At 42.9% G+C, this 23747-nt stretch overlaps 1 protein-coding gene across 1 annotated transcript in view; it reads left to right on the top strand.

Annotated features, from left to right (window-relative positions):
• Positions 1-23747, top strand: part of LOC144510434 (ankyrin repeat and fibronectin type-III domain-containing protein 1-like) — an 878059-nt gene that overhangs the window by 769674 nt on the left and 84638 nt on the right. Inside the window, exons 6-7 of the mRNA XM_078239881.1 lie at positions 5242-5443; positions 8693-8903. Coding sequence (XP_078096007.1) covers positions 5242-5443; positions 8693-8903 — 413 coding nt within the window. The remainder of the gene's footprint in view (positions 1-5241; positions 5444-8692; positions 8904-23747) is intronic.

Raw genomic sequence — 23747 nt, 5'->3', positions numbered from 1 at the left:
CTCCTACAACTGAGTCAATTTTGAATCCACTTTACTAAATTACCCTGTATTCCATGTGAATTTACCTTCTTTACAAGTCTCCCATGTGAGACCTGTAGCCTTCCACCCACCTCCACCTGGTCACGTTTTAACACTGGGGCAGGCAGAGCCTCAGATAAGAAAACCGACCTTGCTCCATCGAGGCCTTTAAGCGGCCATTTAATGACCACTTAAGGGCTGTTTACCACCCAGCCTCAATTTTTAAACAGGCAGGTGGATGACAGCTCAAGGGGGAAACACGTAAATAAAGACAGTAGGATCTCGGGTGGGATCATCTAAAGCCCCCTTCTGGCTGGGGGCATGCACCCCTTAATGCCCTGTGACCTCTGCCGCCTCCCCACTACCCTAAGCCTATCCTCCGAGAGCCCCTAAGCATTCCCTGGACTGGAGAGCCCTCGGCCAATGTTGGCCAGCAGCTCTCCAAGGTAGGATTTCCTTCTGAATTAGGGGTGGAAGTCCCACTTACTGTCAATCAATGCTTGTTAGAGTGTAATATGTCATTGGGTCTGTTGGAATTGGAAGAACGTGTTCGCTACTACTCTATGAGTGATGGGGGCCTTGGAAATACAATGGGTGAAGTATTTCAAGGCAAGGCTGCCAGCCACGATAGAGAAATTGCAAGCCACAGAAGTGGTATCCATAAAGTCTTCAGCAGAGGAAACAAGGTGAGGGCTCCCTCTCCCCTCCTCTCTTTTGGAATAAGCATATTTTAATGTTGTAAAGTTTATTTATTAGTGTCACAAGTAGGCTTACATTAACACAGTTACTGTGAAAATCCCCGAGTCACCACACTCCGCCGCCTGTTCGGGTACACTGAAGGGCAATGGCCAATGCACCTAACCAGCACGTCTTTCATACTGTGGGAGGAAACCGGAGCACCCAGAGGAAGCCCACGCAGTCATGGGGAGAACGTGCAGATGCCGCACAGACAGTGACCCAAGCTGGACATGTTGCCTGGTTCAGGAAGCCAAATCTACCTGAAATCTACCAGTGAACCGAGATCCTATAATAATTGCAACATCTTCTACATCTAACCGTATCTAAGAAACCAGATAATCTAAATTGGCTGCAATGTTTAAGTTGGAGGGAGTTGTGTGTGTGGCCCACATTGGACCCCCATACTGTCTGGCTAACAGTTACAGAAATTCTAGCAAAATTGGAAACCATATCCACCCACCTAAAGGCAGAACAAATGAGAAGACCTGACAAGGTTGCTCACTGCATTTAAAAGCATCTGTAGAGACAAGCCGGGCTGCACCACTTTAGCTCGACGTGATTTGGATGTGGGAGAGGCCCCTCCTATGAGGCAATATTATTATTTCCAAGGTCCAGAAAAACTAGTCTATGCAGGTTCTGGAGGAGATTAATAGAGCCTAGCAGGATTAGCTGGAGCTCCCAAGTTGTGCTTGTGCCCAAGCTAGACAGCTCCTCAAGGCTCTGCACTGACTACTGCAGGGTTAATGCAGTGACTAGAGCTCACTCCCACCCAATCCCCCGCCTGGAAGACTACATAGATAGGGTAGATAACACAGTCTATATTACAAAGGTAGATTTACTCTAGGAAAATCAGTTCCCTTGACCTCCCCACACAAAGGAAATCTTTGCCTTTGTGACTCTGGATGGGTTATACCAGTGTGGAGCTATGCTCTGTGAACTCAGGAATGCCCTAGCCACCTTTCAAAGGCTGTGAACCAGGTAGGGGGTCAGCTTATCTAATCGTGTAATGTAACTAGACAACCTCCTAGTGTGCAGCAACACCTGGGAAACTCATTTAAAGCAACTGGAAGCCCTTTCCAGAAATTAGTCAACTGACCTAGTGATTAATCTCGCAAAGCCTGAGTTCGCTAAGGCTCAGGTGACTGACTTAGGACACACGATGGGTCAAGGACAAGTACTGCCAGAGCTGCAAAGATACAGTTTCCCATTCTTACAACTAAGAGGGAAATCATGAGAATTTTAGGAATGGTTGGGTTCTATCTCAAGTTCATCCCAACCTTTAGTGCTGTAGCTGTCCCGCTAACAGACCTACTACAGAAAAAGCAAGAAATAGTATGGACTGAGAAATGCCAGATAGCTTTCAAGAAGCTGAAAACTATTTTAATAAACGAACCAGTGCTAGCTGCCCCAGACTTCAACCAAGCATTTAAAGTAGCCATTGATGCTAATGACCACCTGTTCTCCTCCAGGAGGATAAATCAGAACAGAGAGACCAATCAGATACTTCTCCAAAAAATTGAACATCAGAAACGGTATTCCACAGTTGAAAAATAAACTGTATGGTTATGACTGGCTCTTAAACACTTTAAGATATATGCCCATAATGGATACAGAGAGAGCACAGTCTCCTGACAACAACCCTTCGACTTTTGTGGAGAAATTCAAAACTCAAAATTCAAGATTATTCCATTGGAGTTTGTTTCTCCATATCACCTAAAAATCACCCACATTACAGGGAAATCAAATATGATTGCAGATTCCCTGTTGAGAACTTAGAGATCCAGTTAGAACTGATAGGGTAATCCCGACCAAGGCTAAGAGAGTAAATGGAAGTGAACATGTTTTATTTTGTTTTGTATTTTTATATCTTGGAATAAAATGAGAGTGAATCTTTCTTTGTGATGGGGAGGTGTTACGAGGATATGCCACTTTATTTTGAAAATACGACATTTCAACTTTCAACTGAATGGAAATTTTGCAAATTGAGCTGAGACCAACTGCTTAAAGGTGCAAGGCCACATTCCAAGGTGGAGGTAAGAAACAAACAAATCATCCTCAGGGGAGTGTGAGGAGAGAGAGACACTTCCTACAATCCAGACGTTGATTTAAACTTGTAAGTGTTGCAGGAACAGACATTAAAAATGCATAGTACTGGTTATTGAAAGAATGGCTGCCACAGACAGACCTACCTAAAACCTCTTGGAAATACACAATGGGTGAAGTATTTCAATGCAAAGCTGCCAGTCAGTAGAGAGAGATTACAATGACATAGGGGATGTCCAGAAAGTCATAGAATCCCTGCAGTGCAGAAGGAGGCCATTCGGCTCATCGAGTCTGCACCAATGACAATCTTACCCAGCTGTATTCCCGTAACCCCGCATATTTTACTGCGAATCCCTGACACTATGGTTAATTTACTATGGCCAATCAACCTAACCCGCACATCTTTAGAGTGTGGGAGGAAACCGGAGCACCCAGAGGAAACCCAAGCAGACACAGAGAGAACATGCAAACTCCACACAAACAGTGACCCGAGGCCGGAATTGAACCCAGGTCCCTGGCGCTGTGAGGCAGCAGTGCTAACCACTGTGCCTCTTCAGCAGAAGAAACAAACTAAGGGTTCTTTCTCTTTTGGAATAAGCCTCGTTTGGAAAGCTAACTGAACCAAAAACCTGCCAATGAACTGAGATTTTGTACTAATTGCAACATCTTCTACATTTGACTGCATCCAAGAACCCAGCTAACCTAAATCAGTTAACAACTACGCCTTAAGGACAATCAAAGGACAATTAACCATACTTTTTTGATTGGCTCTAACTCCCCTTTTTTCTGAAATCTGTGTATGTGTGTGGGGCCTAATGATTGCATAAAGGCTGAATGCTTGATGTCGTATTTTTATTATTTTTCTCAGTAGTAAATAAGTTTGCTCTTTTTTGACTCCAAAAAACCGTGTTTGATTGGTTCCTTATTGCTCACAGCTTAAATAGTTAAGTACATTCTTATCTGTAAAAGGCACATCCTCATAAAAAATAAACCTTTGTTGTGACCAATCGAGGAGGCTGAATTGAGGAGAGCCAGTTCAACTCTTCTCAGCTGGTCATAGCAATATACAAGCTGTAGGATGGGCACCAGTAGCTTGATTCTGCAGCATTTCTTCTCAGGTACCTTGATAAATGCTGATAAATTCTTTGAGGTTTTGATAAGGTAGATGCTGATGAGTTGCTTTCCCTGGCTGGAGAGTCCAGGATATAGGATGTAGAAAGGATGCTTCCTCTTGTGGGAGAATTTAGAACTAGAAGTCACGGTTTAAAAATAAGGGGCTGTTCACTTAAGACAGGGATAAGGAGAACTTTATTCTCTCAGAGAATCATGAGCCTTTGGAACTCTCTTCCTCAAAAAATGGTGAAAACAGAGTCTGAATATCTTTAAAGCAGAGGTAGATTCTTGATAAGCAAGGGGGTGAACGGTTATCAGGGTAGGTGAGAATGTGGAGTTGAAGTTACAATCAGATCAGCCTTGATCTTATTGAATGGTGGAGCAGGCTTGTGGGACTGAGTGGTCTCCTGTCCTCATACATATATTTGTATGAGTTAGCAGGCATAGTCTCAAATAAAGGATTGAGATGAGGAAAAATTTCTTCACTCAAAGTGTTGAAAATATTTGAAATTTTCTGCCCCAGAACTCTGTGGATGTTAAGTCGATGAGTATATCCAAAGCTGAGATTGATACATTTTAGGGCACTAAGGGAATGAAGGGATATGAGTGTAGGGTGGGAAAATGGACTTGATGTTGAAGTTCATCCACAATCCTGCTGAACAATGGAGCATGGTCAATGAGTCATTTGACCTACTCTCCTATTTTGTAGATTCTTAGGGAAATTTAAATTATTGTTGTCTGTACCTTGTTTCAACTTTCTGTTACTTTTAATTTGGAGGACTGAACTTTATGTTTGTGTGAAGCTGGCTCTAATTCATCTCCTTCATTTATATTCACATACTAGTAGTAAAGTTGGTGTGTGTATTGCTGATTTGCTGATAGGCATACTGTCTTACAGCGTTGCACTACTCATCGTCTTTTTCAAAGCAAAGTGCATGTACACTGTGGACGTCAATGAGGAATCATAATTTTTGACTTGCTTCTGGTGGGTGAACATGGACTCTTGCGGGGGTGGGGATCGTAAATTGCACCCTAACTTCACCTTCTAGTTACAAGGAACATAGTGAATGTGCAACATAAGTCAGATGACAATTCATGTGCAGGGTGAGTTATGAGTTGGGAAGTATATATAATCAGGAGTAAATAGAAGACCTAAAAGTGGGGGGTGACAGGCTCTCAAATCTGATGCAACAAGACTGAATTGTAACTCTGCAGCAAAAACTGACATAATAGGCAGCCACTCAGTAATCCTGAGAGATCAGAGATTGTCAGGATCAATATTTGTGAATGTATTTACAGCAAAGAACCCTTCTATTACTTTACTAATAGGTCCTCATCTCCCAAGATGACTCAGCAGATGAGGGATCTCCAGCTTACTCATGGGAAGAAGCTAGTCACTCCGTCCTCTCCTAATGCAGCAAAGAGGTTGTACCGAAATCTTTCAGGAAAGTTCAAAGTTAATTATACTTCGTTTGATGAGACAAACTTGATGGGACGAAATGAAAAAAACAAGCAGCGGAAGTCTTGTGTGGTAAGGAAGTCTACTGGTTCTACCTGTTAATAATTGAACTTGTTTCAGATGGAAATGACTGGGCTCTGCTGATGCTCTGTTGTAAAACTATAGTTTGTTCTCTGTTGTGCAGCTGGATTGAAATCACCAAACTACGCACTGGTTTAAAATTTCAATGGCTGCAAAAGTCAAAAAGAGGATTGTGTGTTTTTTATGCCGCATTCTCTTCTTAATTTCAATTTCTGACCAATCCTGTAATGAACTCCCATTTCTCCTGAAAAGTACAGGATGCCTTTATCTCTCCAAAGTCCATGATACAGTAAGACCCAGGGATGAAATAGATGCTTTGAAATTGTATCTTACCTATTGGACTGTATCACAATCTCATTGCCCTTGCAAAGAGAACAAAATGCACTAAAAGCTGCACTCTACAGATTAGGTGGTCAGCCATTCACAAAATATCGATCAGCATCTGTCAACCTTTACCAGGTATGTGGTATAAACAGCTGCATAAGAAGTTTACGTTGAACTGATTGCCTTTACCTGCTAATCAGCTTGAAGAACAGAATACCTTTCAAGGGCAATGGCAGCAAACTACAAATGGACAAGAATGTTGTCACCTCAGATTTGTCCCTCATCTAATCTGTGATATGTATATTAGCCACTCTGAGGTGTGTAATCTATGCAACCTGCAAAAACAGTTACTTGTAAACAATTTAATGCTATGTGTGCTGTGATATAAAAAGTATCCAACAAGTAATCCATGAAACACAGAAAGGCTTATTTTTTTTAATCAATAAAATTTGTATCCTGTTATAAATCCAAGTCAGCCTGTGCCTTGCAGATCACTGCTGAGTAAAAAAGCTTTTGTGTAGAAGGTTTTATTCTGTATCTAACCTGTGACCTGTTCTGGGCTTATTTTAGGATACAATGAAGCAAAACTTTACTCTGTGTCTAACCCATGCTGTACTTGCCCTGGAAATGTTTGATGGGACAATGTAGAGCAGCCTTGTCAAACCTTTTCACTTGGGGGGGCGCGGGGGGGCACATTTCCATTTTCTTCCTCACTCAAGGGGTCAATAAGCAAATTTCTGAAAGGTAAGGGTTGGCACAACATTAAACATGAATTTCAAAATAAAGTTGAGGTATGAAGAACGAACTTGCTGATCAAAATTAAAGCAATGTTAAAGCAATAAATTGATCATTGAATAAGAGCAATTAATAAAGATCAATGTTAGAGTATGAGATGGACAGAGCCTATTTGTCTGCCTCACTCCCAATCTCTTGATGCTCATTCACACCTTCACCCACATGAGTGGGTGTGATTGTGAGGCAATCAGGGTGAGTGCAAATCCTGAAACTGCAAATGAGCCTGACAAATATGTACTCCCACAAGCACTTGCTCACTGTCTCTCTCTCCCACACTCACTCTTTCTCTCTGTCTTCCACATCAGTGTTGTTGGTCCTCCAATCATAGACTACTTCTCTCCCACATTTACTGTTGATAGGCTCACAGAATGGTTGTGATTGGAGGAGCTTTAAGAATCTTCCACTTCATTTATCGGCATTTTGAAACTGCCTCCAGGGTATACATGGGGGCTTTGCGAGCCACATCTGGCGTGTGGGGCAAGGGTTGAACAAGCCTGGTGGAGAGGAAGCATTACTTTGTAATTAAGTCTTGCTTTGCCTGTCTTGGAAGTTTTATATAAAACACTGTAGAGGGAACTTCATTTTGTATCTAACCCATAATGTACCTGACTTTGAAATGTTTAATGGGTTAGTATGGAGGAAGCTTTACTCTGTAACTAACCAATGTTGTACCTGCTCTGAGAGTATTCAACAGGAAGAGTGCAAGGAGATTTACTCCATATCTGACCTGCCCTGGAAAAAGAGGCAGATTTACAATGCAACACACAGCGCTGCAGCATGGGATCGCAGCGCCCCATACTGAGTGGTGGCACCAGTCAGAGACTGGTAGTTCTAAATTTGTGTGGTTTTCAGGGAGCAATGGGGTGACTCAACCAGAGGCCAGGGCTAGGAGTGGGTGAACTGGGCGGACTGGCAAGTGCGAGGCCACCAACCGAGGACAGGTGAGAGCAGAGACCAGGGCAGGCCAGATAAAGCCAGCAGCCAGACAGCCAGCCAGAAGGACATGGACATCAAAGTTTGAGGCCCGGCCACATAAGCAAGTGGTGAGCATTCGGGAAGTGCAAGGGCCAGGCAGGCGTGGTGTGCTTTTTGGGGAGCCACAGGGCGACTTGAGCAGAAGCCAGGACTGAGAGTCAGAGGGCTGGGCAGCAATTGGACTGGCAAGGGTGAGGCTGCCATCTGAGGGCGAGAGCAGAGGCTAGGCCAGATAGCTAGCAGCAGCAGCCAGGCAGCCAGTGAGCCACCAGCACACCTGTGAGCTTAGGGCGTCGATGGGAGCAAATGCTGGGGCCACTTAACCCCCAGCCAGGGGCTGGGTAGGTGAAAACAAGCCCTCACTGGTGGGCAGGCCACCACATCACCAGGGGGCGAGGCGTGATGTCATGGGGGGGGGGTGCCCACAAAGAAGGCGAGTGTCAGGCCCCCAAAAGTGTAAGTTCGCCTTTGCCGAGGAGTATATTATGGGACAGTATAGAAGGAACTTGTTTGCTGCTAGCACTAGCTGTATAATATTAAAAGTGTTACTTCCATCAACACCTCACTAAATTGACAAAAAGTAAAAAATAATTCTATTCTATGAAGTTGATAACTATGTGATATTTGACATCTGTACATTGGTACTATTTGGAGGTGATATAACGGATTTTGGTAGAGTGTATTCAATTTCTTCTGAATATAAGAACAAAGCAAGTTTGATCCAGGTTGAAGTAGCTGGATGGTGTTCAATGGAGGCCTATCTTGATTATTCCAGTATTACATGCAATTATCAATAGGTGTAACAATATAACATGACAGCCTACCCAAAAACCATAGAAATACACCAATTGCTCAGGGTTCTGTATCAAGTTGAGTACCATGCTGTGCACAATCTTTGTTCACAGTGTGTGAGGCTGCCTGGAGCAGAGGTTTTGCTTCTGTTTGAGAGCAGAGTGTATATTATGGGCAGCTGTTGCAATGAAACCTGATCTGTGCGCTTAAACCAATTACAACTTGAAGTGATGACAGCAGTAGACAGGCGCTACTGGTACTGGAACTCACCCACTTGCTTTACTGCACCAAATATATTATATACACAACATCAAAATGTGAAGAAAAAAACAATTTCCTATTTCATTTTTTTAGAATTTTCATAGTAACGAGGCAGTCTTTGAGGCTGTGGAACAGCAGGATCTTGATGCCGTCCAGATGCTCCTAAATCTCTACAGCACAGAGGAACTGGATTTGAACACACCTAACAGTGAAGGTTTAATGCCTTTGGACATTGCAGTCATGACCAACAATGTGCCCATGGCCAAGATGCTTCTGCAGGCTGGAGCTAAGGAGAGCCCACACTGTAAGTCCAATCAATAATCGATGGTGCCAGGTTCTTTCAGATGGAAATAAGGTACCCCAGTTGTTTTGATGGAGGCAACTCTGAGTGATGGAGTTTGTGTATTTGCATATGAGTGATAGGCAGAATTTAATGCCCTTCCCCCAAGCCAAGTTATGTGCTGGGGGGGAGCATTTAAGCAGGTGTTAGGGTGACAGTGGGGACTTCCTTCCTGCCTCTACGCCGATTAAGTCTGAGTTTGGAAGGCTCATGGATGGCCTTCCTGTCCACTGCTAATTGAGGTTATTAATTGAGCAACTAATGCTCATTTATGGATCCCATCTGCTGCTACTGGTATTAAACCAATGGAGGGTGGGGGATTTGCCATGCACGAAGCCCAAAAGGCAAAGACACTCAGAACATGATCAAGAGACCTGGCACCAGGAAGGGGATGGGGGGGGGTGTTGTTGAGAGATACCTCTCTGTCCTTTCTGATGATCCCCCTTCCCCCTCATCTGCAATCTCAATCCTGTAATCCCTAGCCAGCCATCACTCGCCTTGGTGCCATGGTGATCCTGAGCCTCAGGTGACTAACCAGCAGCAGTCACTGTTCCTACTGGCGCTGCTAAACAGTGCACAGAATGATCTCTGAATGGTTGACAGCTCTCGGGTAATTTGATTTCCACGCCCTGGGGTCCTTGATCTCAGGGAAGGGCTGCTGCTGCCCAGTTAAGTGTTGACTGGTGCTTTAATTTGGTGGGCCATCCCAAAAGGAAATGATATGGGGCTCTTGATAGCTCTCTAGTCAGCAAACCCTTGTTGCATGTTAAATACTGCCGACTTTGTATATGATTGAGTTTGTGTCTTTGTGTATGAGTGTCTGTTGAGGTTGATATTATTGAGTGGGTTTTTATTAATGACTGTGTATGTTTTTTGAAGACAGAATTAGCATTGGGTGTGATATTTTCCACAGGTTGTACACTACACTGAGCAAAAATTCACCATGTGGAATCACTGCAAGCAGCCATTGTTGAACTAACCTTAGTTACACCTCCTCAGCAGAGAGGCAGCTGTGCAACATACTACATTTTCTCCCCACATAAAAATACAACTTGTACATTAAAATGCGAAACAGTAAATGTACATAATTTCCTGGGTCCAATTATGACTAAACTTATATCACCAATACTTGAAATTGTTGGGTTGTATGTTTGTTTTTACTGTCACATAGCCAAAACAAAAATGACTAGAGTAATTTACATGTAAAAAAAAATCCTTATTACCAGTGTGTTTTTCACAAAAGAATGTTCTGCTTTCTTTGTACAAACTTTCAATTAACCAATTTGGCTTCTTTCTCTCTGGATATCTTCATCCATTCCCATTATGAATGAGTTACTCACTTACAACATTTAATATTGCACTGATGGGGCATCAAAATCAATGTTCATTTCTAAAGTCGTGCTGCCATCAGGGATTAATCCCCTTCTTTGAACTAAATATAATCTTATGGGCTTGGTGGTCAATTAACAAAGTGCACTTCCTATTATACAGGTATTAAGAACCCCGCTGATGTTACCTGTGAGAATGTCTCAAAACCCAGAAGAATAAGTAGAAACACTGGTTCAAAGTGATATACATTTGTTTGGAATAATGTGAGGAATCATATACAACCCACTGAGGAACTAGTCCAGTTGTTGTGTAAACAATGAATAATGAGCATTTATTACAGTAATAGAAAAAAAACATGACAAGAACACTATGGCACTTAAGTATATTAATAACTAAATGCACCATTTTATCTGAAATTACTACTGGTTCCCAAATATATCCATGTTCCCTGAACTCACTGACACACCGCTTTTCCCAAACAACATCTAATTTAGTAACTCAGTAACTCAAATCTAGCTAATAATTACCATACAGTACATTTTAGATGACCAAGTCTGTAAAAGTATCTTTTCCTGGTTTAGCAAAGGCATGAAACTGTGACTTTTAGAGGAGAAAATCTGCAATCTGCCGAGGCTCCAAATGTTAAATGGGCCAGGCCTTTGTTTGACTGTTGGATGGAAAACTAGCCTCCTTCCCCAATGAGGGTGCAAGCAGTTTTATTGTTCGGTTTCTTTGATATTCTACCTTGTGGATTTGGCTGTTACTTCTCTCAAATTCCTTGCCTTTAGAAGTCATCATTTGTACAGCCCCACTGATCTCTGGTAAACAGTCTTTCTAATATGGCAATTCGTACCTCAATTTCTCTAGACACCTGCTAATCTTGTTACTTGCTTGTCATTTTGTTTTCATCTCAAGTTCAACTGTTAACTTCATTAACTTCCCAAATTCCTAATGCATCCCCTATTTTTAAAAATGAAACGTCTTAATTTGAAAGGCGCTTTCATTTCTTTAAAGTTAAAGTTAATTTATTAGTCACAAGTAAGGCTTACATTAACAGTGTAATGAAGTTACTGTGAAATTCTCCTAGTCGCCACACTTCGGCACCTGTTCGAGTCAATGCACCTAACCAGCACGTCTTTCAGAATGCGGGAGGAAACCACGCAGACACGGGAAGAGCTTGCAAACTCCACACAGACAGTGACCCAAGCTGGAAATCGAACCCGGGTCTCTGGCGCTGTGAGGCAGCAATGCTAACCACTGTGCCACCGTATGGCCCCTAAATCTCAATCATTTCTTAACTGTTCTACCTTATCAACCATTACAAAGATTTACGAGCATGCATTAACAATAAAAATGTACCCCATAAAATTTTCACCTAATGTCTCCAAAAGTCTCTTTTATGCTCATGGTAAAGCATCCGCAATGACGTTCTCTCTTCCGGTCAAATAAATGATTTTTAAATTAAATGGTTGTAACAACATCGGAATAACCTGGTGTTCCAATCTTGAAACTTTTCCAGAAATTTTAAGAGATTATGGTCCATATATATGATTGTTTCTGTAGGATTACTGGTAACATAAATCTCAAGATGTTGTAATGCCAGTACCAAGCTTAAAGTCTTTTTTTCAATGATGGAATACTTCTGTTGGTGATGATTTAATTTCCTTGAGAAACATGTTTCTCAGTGCCAAGCTCGTCTTCCTGTAACAACACAGCTCCCACAACGATGTCACGAGTATCCACAGCCAGTTTAAACTGCCTGTTGTAATTTGGTGCAGCTAACACTGGTTTTGTTATCAACACAATTTTTAAATGTTTGAATGCTGTTTTGCAGTTCTCCATCCAATTAAAGTACTTGTTCTTCTTTACAAGTTCTGTGAGTGGTGCTACCACACTGCTAAAGTTCGGCACAAGTGTATGATAAAATCCACTCTTTCCCAGAAACCTTTACTTATTGTGGGTTCCAGAAAATCCCAAATGGCCCGTACTTTTACGTCTTGTGGGGCCATTTGACCGTGTCTTGTAATATGTGGAGGAACAGAGAGATCTTGGGGTTCATATCCACAGATCTCTAAAGGTTGCCACTCAAGTGGATAGAGCTGTGAAGAAGGCCTATAGTGTGTTAGCTTTTATTAACAGGGGGTTGGAGTTTAAGAGCCGTGGGGTTATGCTGCAACTGTACAGGACCTTGGTGAGACCACATTTGGAATATTGTGTGCAGTTCTGGTCACCTCACTTTAAGAAGGATGTGGAAGCGCTGGAAAGAGTGCAGAGGAGATTTACCAGGATGCTGCCTGGTTTGGAGGGTAGGTCTTATGAGGAAAGGTTGAGGGAACTAGGGCTGTTCTCTCTGGAGCGGAAGAGGCTGAGGGGAGACTTAATAGAGGTTTATAAAATGATGAAGGGGATAGATAGAGTGAACGTTCAAAGACTATTTCCTCGGGTGGATGGAGCTATTACAAGGGGGCATAACTATAGGGTTCATGGTGGGAGATATAGGAAGGATATCAGAGGTAGGTTCTTTACGCAGAGAGTGGTTGGGGTGTGGAATGGACTGCCTGCAGTGATAGTGGAGTCAGACACTTTAGGAACATTTAAGCGGTTATTGGATAGGCACATGGAGCACACCAGGATGATAGGGAGTGGGATAGCTTGATCTTGGTTTCAGATAAAGTTCGGCACAACATCGTGGGCCGAAGGGCCTGTTCTGTGCTGTACTGTTCTATGTTCTATGTCCCATATATGAAATTTGGGCTTTAGCAAATTTGCTTTTTGTTAGATTCATGTTGAGATTGGTTCCTTTTAGATGCTCAAACCATTCTTTTAAGTGGTTCAGATGTTCTGCCCAACTTTGACTGAACACCACTAAATCATTAAGGTATACTGCACAGTCCTTGAATAACTTTATTTGTGAGTCTCTGAAACGTTGCATGTGCGTTCTTCATCCCGAACGGCATAACTTTGAACTGATAACATCCATTTGGCATCACAAATGCAGACATCACTTTTTCCCTCTCAGTCAGAGGTACTTGCCAATAATTCTTTAGCAAGTCTATCTCCGTGAAGAATTTAAACCATCCAACTTTCTCTGCAACCTTCCAAAGTTGGAATAGGAAACAAATCCCTCTTGGTGATGGTACTCCCTTTCCTGTAGTCCATACAAAATGTTTGGGCAGGACTTTACGGTCTTGCTTGAGCGAGACCAGAAATTGGCGCTCGAGGTCAATGGACATTTCCATTGTCCGCCTCTAGGCTGCTCTGATTCCGTGGTGGGCAGGGCGGTAGAATTCCAGCGTTTGTATTCCATCTGGCTTCAACACCATTACGATAAGGGATTTCCAGTCACCAGAACATAGAGTCATAGAGGTTTACAGCATGAAAACAGGTCCTTCAGCCCAACTTGTCCATGCTGCCCTTTTTTTTAAACCCCGAAGCTAGTCGCAATTGCCCGCATTTGGCCCATATCCCTCTACACCCATCTTACCCATGTAACTGTCTAAATGCTTTTTAAAAGACAAAATTGTACCCATCTCTATTACTACTTCTGGCAGCTTGTTCCAGACACTCACCACCCTCAGTGTGAAAGAATTGCCCCTCTGGACACTTTTGTATCTCTCCCCTCTCACTTTAGACCTATGCCCTCTAGTTTTAGACTCCACTACCTTTGGGAAAAGATATTGACTATCTAGCTGATCTATGCCCCTCATTATTTTATAGACCTCTATAAGATCTCCCCACAGCCTTCTACACTCCAGAGAAAAATGTCCCAGTCTATCCAGCCTCTCCTTATAACACAAACCATCAAGTCCCGGTAGCATCCTAGTAAATCTTTTCTGCACTCTTTCTAGTTTAATAATATCCTTTGTATAATAGGGTGACCAGAACTGTACACAGTATTCCAAGTGTGGTCTTACCAATGTCTTGTACAACTTCAACAAGATGTCCCAACTCCTGTATTCAATGTTCTGACCAATGAAACCAAGCATGCTGAATGCCTTCTTCACCACTCTGTCCACCTGTGACTCCACATTCAAGGAATTATGAACATGTACCCTACATCTCTTTGTTCTGTAACTCTCCCCAACGCCCTACCATTAACTGAGTAAGCCCTGCCCTGGTTCAATCTACCAAAATGCATCACCTCGCATTTATCTAAATTAAACTCCATCTGCCATTCGTCAGCCCACTGGCCCAATTGATCAAGATCCTGTTGCAAGCTGAGATAATTTTCTTCACTGTCCACTATGCCACCAATCTTGGTGTCATCTGCAAACTTACTAAGCATGCCTCCTATATTCTCATCCAAATCATTAATATAAATGACAAATAACAGTGGACCCAGCACCGATCTCTGAGGCACAGCGCCGGTCACAGGCCTCCAATTTGAAAAACAACCCCCTACAACCACCCTCTGGCTTCTGTCATCAAGCCAATTTTGTATCCATTTAGCTACCTCGTCCTGCATCCCGTGAGATTTAACCTTATGCAACAATCGACCATGCGGTACCTTGTCAAAGGCCTTGTTAACGTCCATGTAGGCAACGTTGACTGAACTGCCTTCATCTACCTTCTTGGTTACCCCTTCAAAAACTCAATCAAATTTGTGAGACATAATTTTCCATGCACAAAGCCATGCTTACTGTCCCTTATCAGTCCTTGCGTCTCTAAATGCCTGTAGATCCTGTCTCTCAAAATACCTTCCAACAACTTGCGCACCATAGATGTGAGGCTCACTGGCCTGTAGCCCTTTTTAAACAAAGGCACAACATTTGCCACCCTCCAATCTTCAGGCACCTGTGACTATCAATGATTCAAATATCTCAGCTAGGGGACCCGCAATTTCCTCCCTAGCCTCCCACAATGTCCTGGGATACACTTCATTAGGTCCCGGGGATTTATCTACCTTGATGCGCTTTAAGACTTCCAGCACCTCCTTCTCTGTAACATGTACACTCCTCAAGACATCACTATTTATTTCCCCAAGTTCCCTAACATTCATGCTTTTCTCAACAGTAAATACTGATGAGAAATATTCATTTAGGATCTCACCCATCTCTTGTGGATCCGCACATAGATGATCTTGTTGATCCTTAAGAGGCCCTACTCTCTCCCTTGTTACTCTTTTGCCTTTTATGTATTTGTAGAAGCTCTTTGGATTCTCCTTTGCCTTATCTGCCAAAACAATCTCATGTCCTCTTTTTGCCCTCCTGATTTCTCTCTTAACTCTACTCCTACATCCCCTATACTCTTCAAGGGATTCACTTGATCCCAGCTGCCTATGCATGTCATGTGCCACCACCTTCTTCTTGACCAGGGCCTCAATATGCTGAGTCATCCAGGGTTCCCTACTTCTGCCAGCCTTGCCCTTCACTCTAAGAGGAATGTGCTTACCCTGAACCTGGTTAACACACTTTTTAAAGTCTCCCACTTACCAGACATCTCTTTGCCTTCCCACAGACTCCCCCAATTAACTTTTGAAAGTTCCTGCCTGATACCATCAAAATTGGCCTTGCCCCAATTTAGAATTTTAACTTTTGGGCCAGACCTATCATTCTCCATAGCTATCTTAAAACTAATAGAATTATGATCACTGGCCCCAAAGTGATCCCTCACTAACACTTCTGTCACCTGCCCTTCCTTATTTCCTAAGAGGTCAAGTTTTGCCCCCTCTCTAGTCGGGCCATCCACATACTGAATGAGAAATTCCTCCTCAATACACTCAACAAATTTCTCTCCATCCAACCCGCTAATACCAAGGCTGTCCCAGTCAATGTTGGGAAAGTTAAAATCCTCTACTATTACCACCCTATTTTTCTTGGAGCTATCTGTAATCTCCTTACATATTTGCTCCTCAATTTCCTGCCGACTATTTGGGGGCCTATAGTACAATCCTATCAGTGATTTCCCCCTTCTTATTTCTCAGTTCTACCCATATAGACTCAGTGACCGAACCCTCGGATATATCCCCTCTCAGTACTGTCATGATGTTTTCCCTAATCAAAAGTGCAACTCCCCCTCCTCTCTTACCTCCTGCTCTATCTTTCCTATAGCATCTGTACCCTGGAACATTGACCTGCCAGTCCTGTCCCTCCCTTAGCCATGTTTCAGAAATTGCTATAATATCCCAGTCCTACGTACCCATCCATGCCCTGAGTTCATCTGCCTTGCCAGTCAGGCCTCTTGCATTGAAATAAATGCAGTTTAATCTGGACTTCCCTTGCTCTCTGTCTTGCTTTTAACTGATCCGTCTGGTACTAGGATTACTGACACTGTCTTTACTACTTAATGTGCTTTCTTTAACTTCTGTGCTGTCCTCAACCTTCTCTTCTGTCTCCCTACTGCTTTGGATTCCACCCTCCTGCCAAGCTAGTTTAAACCCTCCCGAGTGGCTCTAGCAAATCTCCCCGCCAGGATGTTAGTCTCCCTCCTGTTCGGGTGTAACTTACTTTTATAATGTCATTCTGGAGCATATATTCAATTTCCTTCTGTACTTGTGATAACTTTTCTGGATGTAACCTATTCAGATGTTTTATCGAAACTGTGTCTCTTACATCTGCATCATGATTGCTACCTCCATTCTACCTAATTTGTCCCCACAAATACATTTATAGGATTGCAGTAACTCTTCCAATTCGCTTTGGCTCTTATCTGGAAGATAACCTAACCAGTTGTTTAAATTTTCCAGGACTTCCTCATTACCCAAATGAATTTTAGGAAAGTCACTGTCCAAATTTAACTCTTCTTCTCCCTGTTTCATTATTATCAGGATCTCATGTTTGTACTGATCTCCCCTGTCCCTGTACATCTTAAGCAAGTTAATATGACACATTCTGTGTGATTTACATCTATCTGGTATGCATTCCAGATAATCGACCTCACTCAACTTCCTTTTGATCTGATACGGCCCACTAAATCTGGCTTTCAGTGCCTCGCCTGACATGAGCACTTTTCCCCTGCTATGAAACTATGAGGCTGTGCCTTCCTGTTCGACACTGTTTCATTCCCTGCTGTGCTGTCTTTAAGTGTTTCCCTGCCACCTCACAAGCCCCATTCAGGCTTTCTTTGAAATTCGAGACATAGTCTAAAAGTGTAGGGGGTGATTCTCCCAGCCCGCTGCGCTGCTTCTGTAGCGCAGCCGCCGGGAGACTCAAGCGGCGGCCGTTTCGCAGGCTTCCCACTGTGTGCCACAACCTCCGCGAGTCTCTGACAGCCAGATTTCTGGCGCCATCAGCTCCGCGCCACAGCATGGAGCTGTATAATTATTCTAATCCTAAATTTAAAATATTTTACATATCATTAGCGGTCCCAGGACTGAAGTCACCGGGCCCGCTAGAATCTCCTCCCCCCTCTGCTAGGAGTGTTTCACTCCAACCCAACCCCGCTAGAGTGAAGGGGGGCAATGGAGGCCCCCCCCAGAGGGTCAGAGGTAAGGGGAGGTCCCCCCTGGTCATTGCCAGCCTGGCCCCTTGGGCAGTGCCAATGTTCAGGGGCATCTTGGCACTGTCCATCAGGCATCGGGCAGTGCCAAGGGGGCTGTACCTAATGGGGCCACTCTGCAGTCTAGCTGAGTGACAAAGGGAGGGAGGCCAGTGATTGGAGCTGGGCATCAGGGTGGGGTTGCGGTGGTCGGCCTGCTGGGGTGGATCAGGGATTGGGGCTGCCTGGGGTGGGGGGAGGGTGGTGGGGGGGTGGTAGTGCGGGGGGTGGAAGATCAAGGTGGGCTGGAAGCAGAGGGGAGATGTTGAGGCTCTTGGGGAGTTGGAGGGCCAGTGATTAAGCAGATCAGCACATGCGCAGTGGCCCGCTCAGTGCACAGAATGTGGGAGATTCATTTTGAAAATTCCACTGAAAAAAACAATGGGATTTACTCCAGTTTTGACACAAATTCGACACTTAGAATTTATTTGGCCGAATCGCTCCTGTAGTTTCTCACTTCTTGCCTAATATTGTTTTCTTGGATTCATTTCAGTGGTCCTCTAACTTCATGTCTGTAGATCAATTCAAAAGGACTAAATCTAGTGGAATCATTTGGTGCATCCCTAATGGCAAATAATGGAATCCTTTTGTTCCAATCATGAGGGTAATCTTGGCCATATGCTCTCATCATGGTTTTCAAAGTGTGATGTCACCTCTCTAATGCTTTTTGGGATTTTGGATGATATACCGATGATTTATACTGTTTTATAGACGTGACCTCCTTAAAAAATCTTGACATGAAATTTGACTCTTGGTCTGATTATAGGTCCTTCAGTAAGCCATATCTAGTACAGAATTTAATTAATTCCTCTACCACTCTCCTGACTGTAATGGTTCTTAATGGTATGGCTTCAGGGAATCTAGTGGATATATCCATAATAATTAACAATTATCAATTTCCACTTCACATTGTCGTCACTGGTTCTACACAGTCGATTAGAACTCTTGTAAAAGGTTCTACAAAAGCTGGAATAGGGATCAGAGGTGCTGGCTTTATTTCAGCTTGTGGTGTCCCTATTACTTGACAAGTTCGGCAGAAGTTAACTACATCTTTATGTACTCTGGGCCAGTAAAACTGTTTTTGTATCTTTGCTTGGGTTTTCTTTATGCCAAAATATCCCCCTAATGGAATTTCATGAGCTATCTTTAGAATCTCTTTCTTATACTCAGGTAATACAATTTGGTGTATTTTTTCCCATTTGTCATCTGGATTAACATGTGGTGTTCACCATTTTTTCATGACTACTTGGTCCTTTAGTCCTTTACATAATAATATTCAGGAATATTCAATGCTGAGTAAGCCGTCTGATAGATTTGTTTTAATTTGGAATCACCCTGCTCTAATTCTTTGAATTAAACACATCAGTCTCTTTCCCTTTTGTCTGTTTCATTTTCATTCAGCTTGCTAAAGATCGTATCTGATCTCACTTGTCTCATCCTGTGCTCATAATTCCTCCCTACAGAGCTCTCTTGATTGGGGCAACAGCTGCCAGAACTGCTCCTTGTTACAGTTAGTGGGGCCTGGGATGGAATGTCAGCAGTCAGCCACGAAGCCTGTCCAGTAGACAGCTGGCAGAGCAACCAGAGCGACTTGAGTGGGGTTGGGAGTTGCCCTCATAGCAACCCCTCAGAGATCATTCAACAGCCAGGGGGAATACACGCAACACGATCCCCAAGCCAGCGCCAACTCCCGACCTGTGGACCCCCAAAGCAGCACGAGCCCCCCAAAGTTAGGGAACTTGGGGAAATAAAAAGTGATGTCTTGAGGAGTGTACATAATACAGAGAAGGTGGTGCTGGAAGTCATAAAGCGCATCAAGGTAGATAAATCCCCGGAACCTGATGAAATGTATCCCAGGATGTTGTGGGAGGCTAGGGAGGAAATTGCGGTCCCCTAGCAAATATCTAAATCATCAACAGCCACAGGTAAGGTGCCTGAAGATTGGAGGGCAGCAAAAGAAGGGCTGCAGGAAAAGGCCTGGGAACTACATACCAGTGAGCCAAACGTCTGTAGTGGGTAAATTGTTAGAAGGTATTCTGAGAGACAGGATCTATAGGCATTTAGAGAGGTAAGGACTGAATAGGGAAAGTCAGCATGTTTTGTGAGTAGAAAATCATGTCTCAAGAATTCGATTGAGTTTTTTGAAGGGGTGACCAAGAAGGTAGATGAGGGCAGCGCAGATGACATTATCCACATGGACTTTAGCAAGGCCTTTGACAAGATACCGCATGGTAGGTTTTTGCTTAAGGTTAAATCTCACAGGATCCAGGGTGAGGTAGCCAATTGGATACAAAATTGGTTTGATGATAGAAGACAGAGGCTGGTTGTAGAGGATTATTTTTCAAACTGGAGACCTATGACCAACGGTGTGCCTCAGGGATCGGTGCTGGGTCCACTGTTATTTGTTATTTATATTAATGATTTGGATGAGAATTTCTGGGGCATGGTTAGTATGCACTCCAGGAGTTGGTGCTAGTGGTACTCATCTCCTTGCCCCCTGCTCCACACCCTCCCCCCCCCCCCCCCCCCCCCAACCCGTTCGCTACTATTACACCTGACCCAGACTGCTATGGATGCATGTTGATTTGTGCCTGCATAACGTCATGCTGGTGAGGTGAGGAGGTTCTTGAAGGGGGGAATGATAGCGCGTCGACCTTTTTAATGATATTGAAATGCATTCAAATTCACTAATAGGCTTTGGACTCATTTTGGATGCAAAGTGGTTCTTGCCATGAAAAAGGGGCTGGGAAGATACCAAACCGTTTGGCGCCGGGAGCTAATCTGATTTTTAGCATTGTACGCAATCGTACCAGTTCGCCATCTGATTGATGGGTGGGGACGAGGTGGTACGATTACGCCCAAAATCCTTAAACAAATCAGCCACCTGCTGGTCACTCTGTCCCTGTACCATTTGTGCACATATTTTCATTCCTATTGTTTGCTCTTTTCCTCTGTAAATAAAATAAATATTAATCTTACCTGCTTCTCCTGTTCTCCAGTTTCTGATTTATAACTCCAATTGCCTTTCCTTATGAATCTTCAACATACTGACTTGGTGTGGCCCAGTTTATTACAATGAAAGCATCTAACTTTCCTCATTTCTCTTATTCTGTCAGCACTGTCTTTTTTATTTTGAGGTGAAGTCTCCTTGGAATTTTCAACCACTCCCTCCCTTCCTTGGCTGTCCTTTCTCACACCTTTCCATTTTCTTTCTTTCTCAGAATTAAATGAGTGTCAAAAGAAAGGCTTTGACCAATTAATTAACTTATAATTGTCAGCAAGCTCCACTGCACGTCTTGCAGTTTTAACTGAAGTTTTAAAATTTATTTATTTGTGTCACAGGTAGGCTTACATTAACTGCAATGAAGTTACTGTGAAAATTCCCTAGTCGTCACATTCCGGTGCTGGTTTAGGTACACTGAAGGAGAATTTAGCAGGCCAATGTACCTAATCGACATGTCTTTCGGACTATGGGAGGAAACTGGAGCACCCGGAGGAAACCCACACAGACACAGGGAGAACATGCAAACTCTACACAGTGACCAAAGCCGGAAATCAAACCTGAGTCCCTGCTGCTGTGAGGCAGCAATGCTAACCACTGTACAACTTTGTTCCTCCACATGAGTCCTTATCATTGTTGGTAACAAGTTTTTAAATTCTTCCAACAAAATTACTTCTCTAAGGGCTCCATAGGTTTCTCCTATTTTTAATGTTCTTGCCCACTATTAAAATTACTTTATTTTAATCCTTTCAAATTCAATATAAGTTTGTCCAAACTGTTTTCTTATATTTAGAAACTCTTGTCCGTAAGCCTCTGGTACTAACTCATTAACACTCAGTATAGCTCTCTTCTCTGTCTCATACTCCTCAGGCCTTTCCTCTGACTAAGGTGCATAGACTTCACTACCCTACCTACAAGTTTAGTCTGTAAAAGCAGTGTCTAAATATTTTGCAGCCATTTCACCTGTTTAGCTATTTTCTCAAAGGCATTAAAAATGCCACGGTGTCCCTTTTATTAAATTTTAAAAGTACCCCTCCATCTCTACACGAGGTTCATGGCTAGTATTTTACGACCTCGCTTGGGCGAGGCTCATAAAATCCCACTTGAGGCCAACGGAGAATTCCGTTCTGCAAGCCGATTCCGGGGTAGGCATGGTGGTAAAATTCCAGCCCATGTCTAGAAATACTGTCTTCCTCATCCATCTTTGCTGTCCCTGCTGCAATTCGCTGTATTTTAATTTAATGATCTCTCTCTTTATCCTTTTTTCTTTCTGCCATTTCTAACTTGTGCATTTCCAATTCCCTTTGGAAAACTCTCTTTGTTCCATTTCTAATTTCTTCATTTCTATTTCCCTTTTTTACTATAATTTGAACTAATTCAGTCACTTCTCGAAATACTAGGTCTGTCTGACACCTCTTGTATATTTAAATGTGTTGCTATGTTTTCAATTACCTCAGCTTTCTTGGATCCTGTAGATAATCCAATTTATCTGCCAATTCCATTACATCAATTTACCTTTAGGTACTTTTCAAATTTGCTAAGGTTACATTGTCTACTTCCAAATAAGCCTGGGCTAGAGCAAGAGCCATCTTTGCAGCCTCCTTATTTAAAATAATACGTTCTCGCTTAGTTCCATGTGTTTCTCACTCTAGTTACATTTAAAAAGTCACAAATCCCCTACATCCAAAGGAAATATGCTTTTCAAGATTCCAGCCAAGTGCCCTCAATTTTGTTAAGAACTCTGCTGATGTTACTTGCGAGAACATCTCAAAACCCCAAAGGATAACTTGAAATACTGGTTCTTAGTGGTGTATATTTCTTTGGAATAATGTGAGGAATTATGTACAATCTAGCAAGGAACCAGTCCAGTCATTGTGTAAACAATTAATAAAGAGTATTTATTAAAGTAACAGAAAAGAAAAACAGACGACAAGAACACTATGACAGTTAAGTATATTAATAACTTTAACTTAAACACACCATTTTATCTGAAATTACCTTTTGTTTCCAAAATATACCCACGTTCCCTGAATTCACTTTTCCTAAAGAACATCCAATTTAGTAACTATGTACTTACCAAATTCCTAACACAGGTATTTTGTAACACCATGTATGATTACTAATGCCTCATTCTTAACTTGTGAGTAATTTTACTCTGACTTTGTTAAAGTATAGTAAGTAGTCTCACAACACCAGGTTAAAGTCCAACAGGTTTATTTGGTAGCACGTGCTTTTGGAGCATTGCCCCTTCATCAGGTGAGTGAAGAGTTCAGTTCACAAACAGTATTATTATTTTGTAATTCAGTTTATAGACACAAACTCAATTACAAGATAATGGTTGGAATGCGAATCTTAACAGGTAATCAAATCTTTACAGATGCAGACAATGTGAGTGGAGAGAGGGTTAAGCACAAGTTAAAGAGGTATGAATTTTCTCCAGCCAGGACGGTTCGTGAGATTTTGCAAACCCAGGCGAGTCGTGGGGGTTACATATAGTGTGACATGAACCCAAGATCCAGGTTGAGGCCGTCCTCATGTGTGTGGAAGTTGACTATCAGTTTCTGCTCTGCAATTCTGCGTTGCTGTGTGTTGTGAAGGCCGCCTTGGAAAATGCTTACCCGACGATCAGAGGCTGAATGCCCTTGATTGCTGAAGTGTTCCCCAACAGGAAGAGAACACTCCTGCCTGGTGATTGTTGAGTAGTGTCCATTCATCCGTTGTCGTAGCGTCTGCACGGTCTCGCCAATGTACCATGCCTCGGGACATCCTTTCCTGCAGTGTATCAGGTAGACAATGTTGGCCGAGTCACAAGAGTATGTACCGTGTACCTGGTGGGTGGTGTTCTCACGTGAGATGATGGCATCCGTGTCGATGATCCGGCATGTCTTGCAGAGATTGATGTGGCAGGGTTGTGTGGTGTCGTGGTCACTGTTCTCCTGAAGGCTGGGTAGTTTGCTGCGTACAATGGTCTGTTTGAGGTTGCACAGTTATTTGAAGGCAAG

Source organism: Mustelus asterias, chromosome 23 (genome assembly GCF_964213995.1).
Source record: "Mustelus asterias chromosome 23, sMusAst1.hap1.1, whole genome shotgun sequence".
NCBI lineage: Eukaryota > Metazoa > Chordata > Chondrichthyes > Carcharhiniformes > Triakidae > Mustelus > Mustelus asterias.
This window is presented reverse-complemented; position numbering and strand designations above follow the sequence as displayed.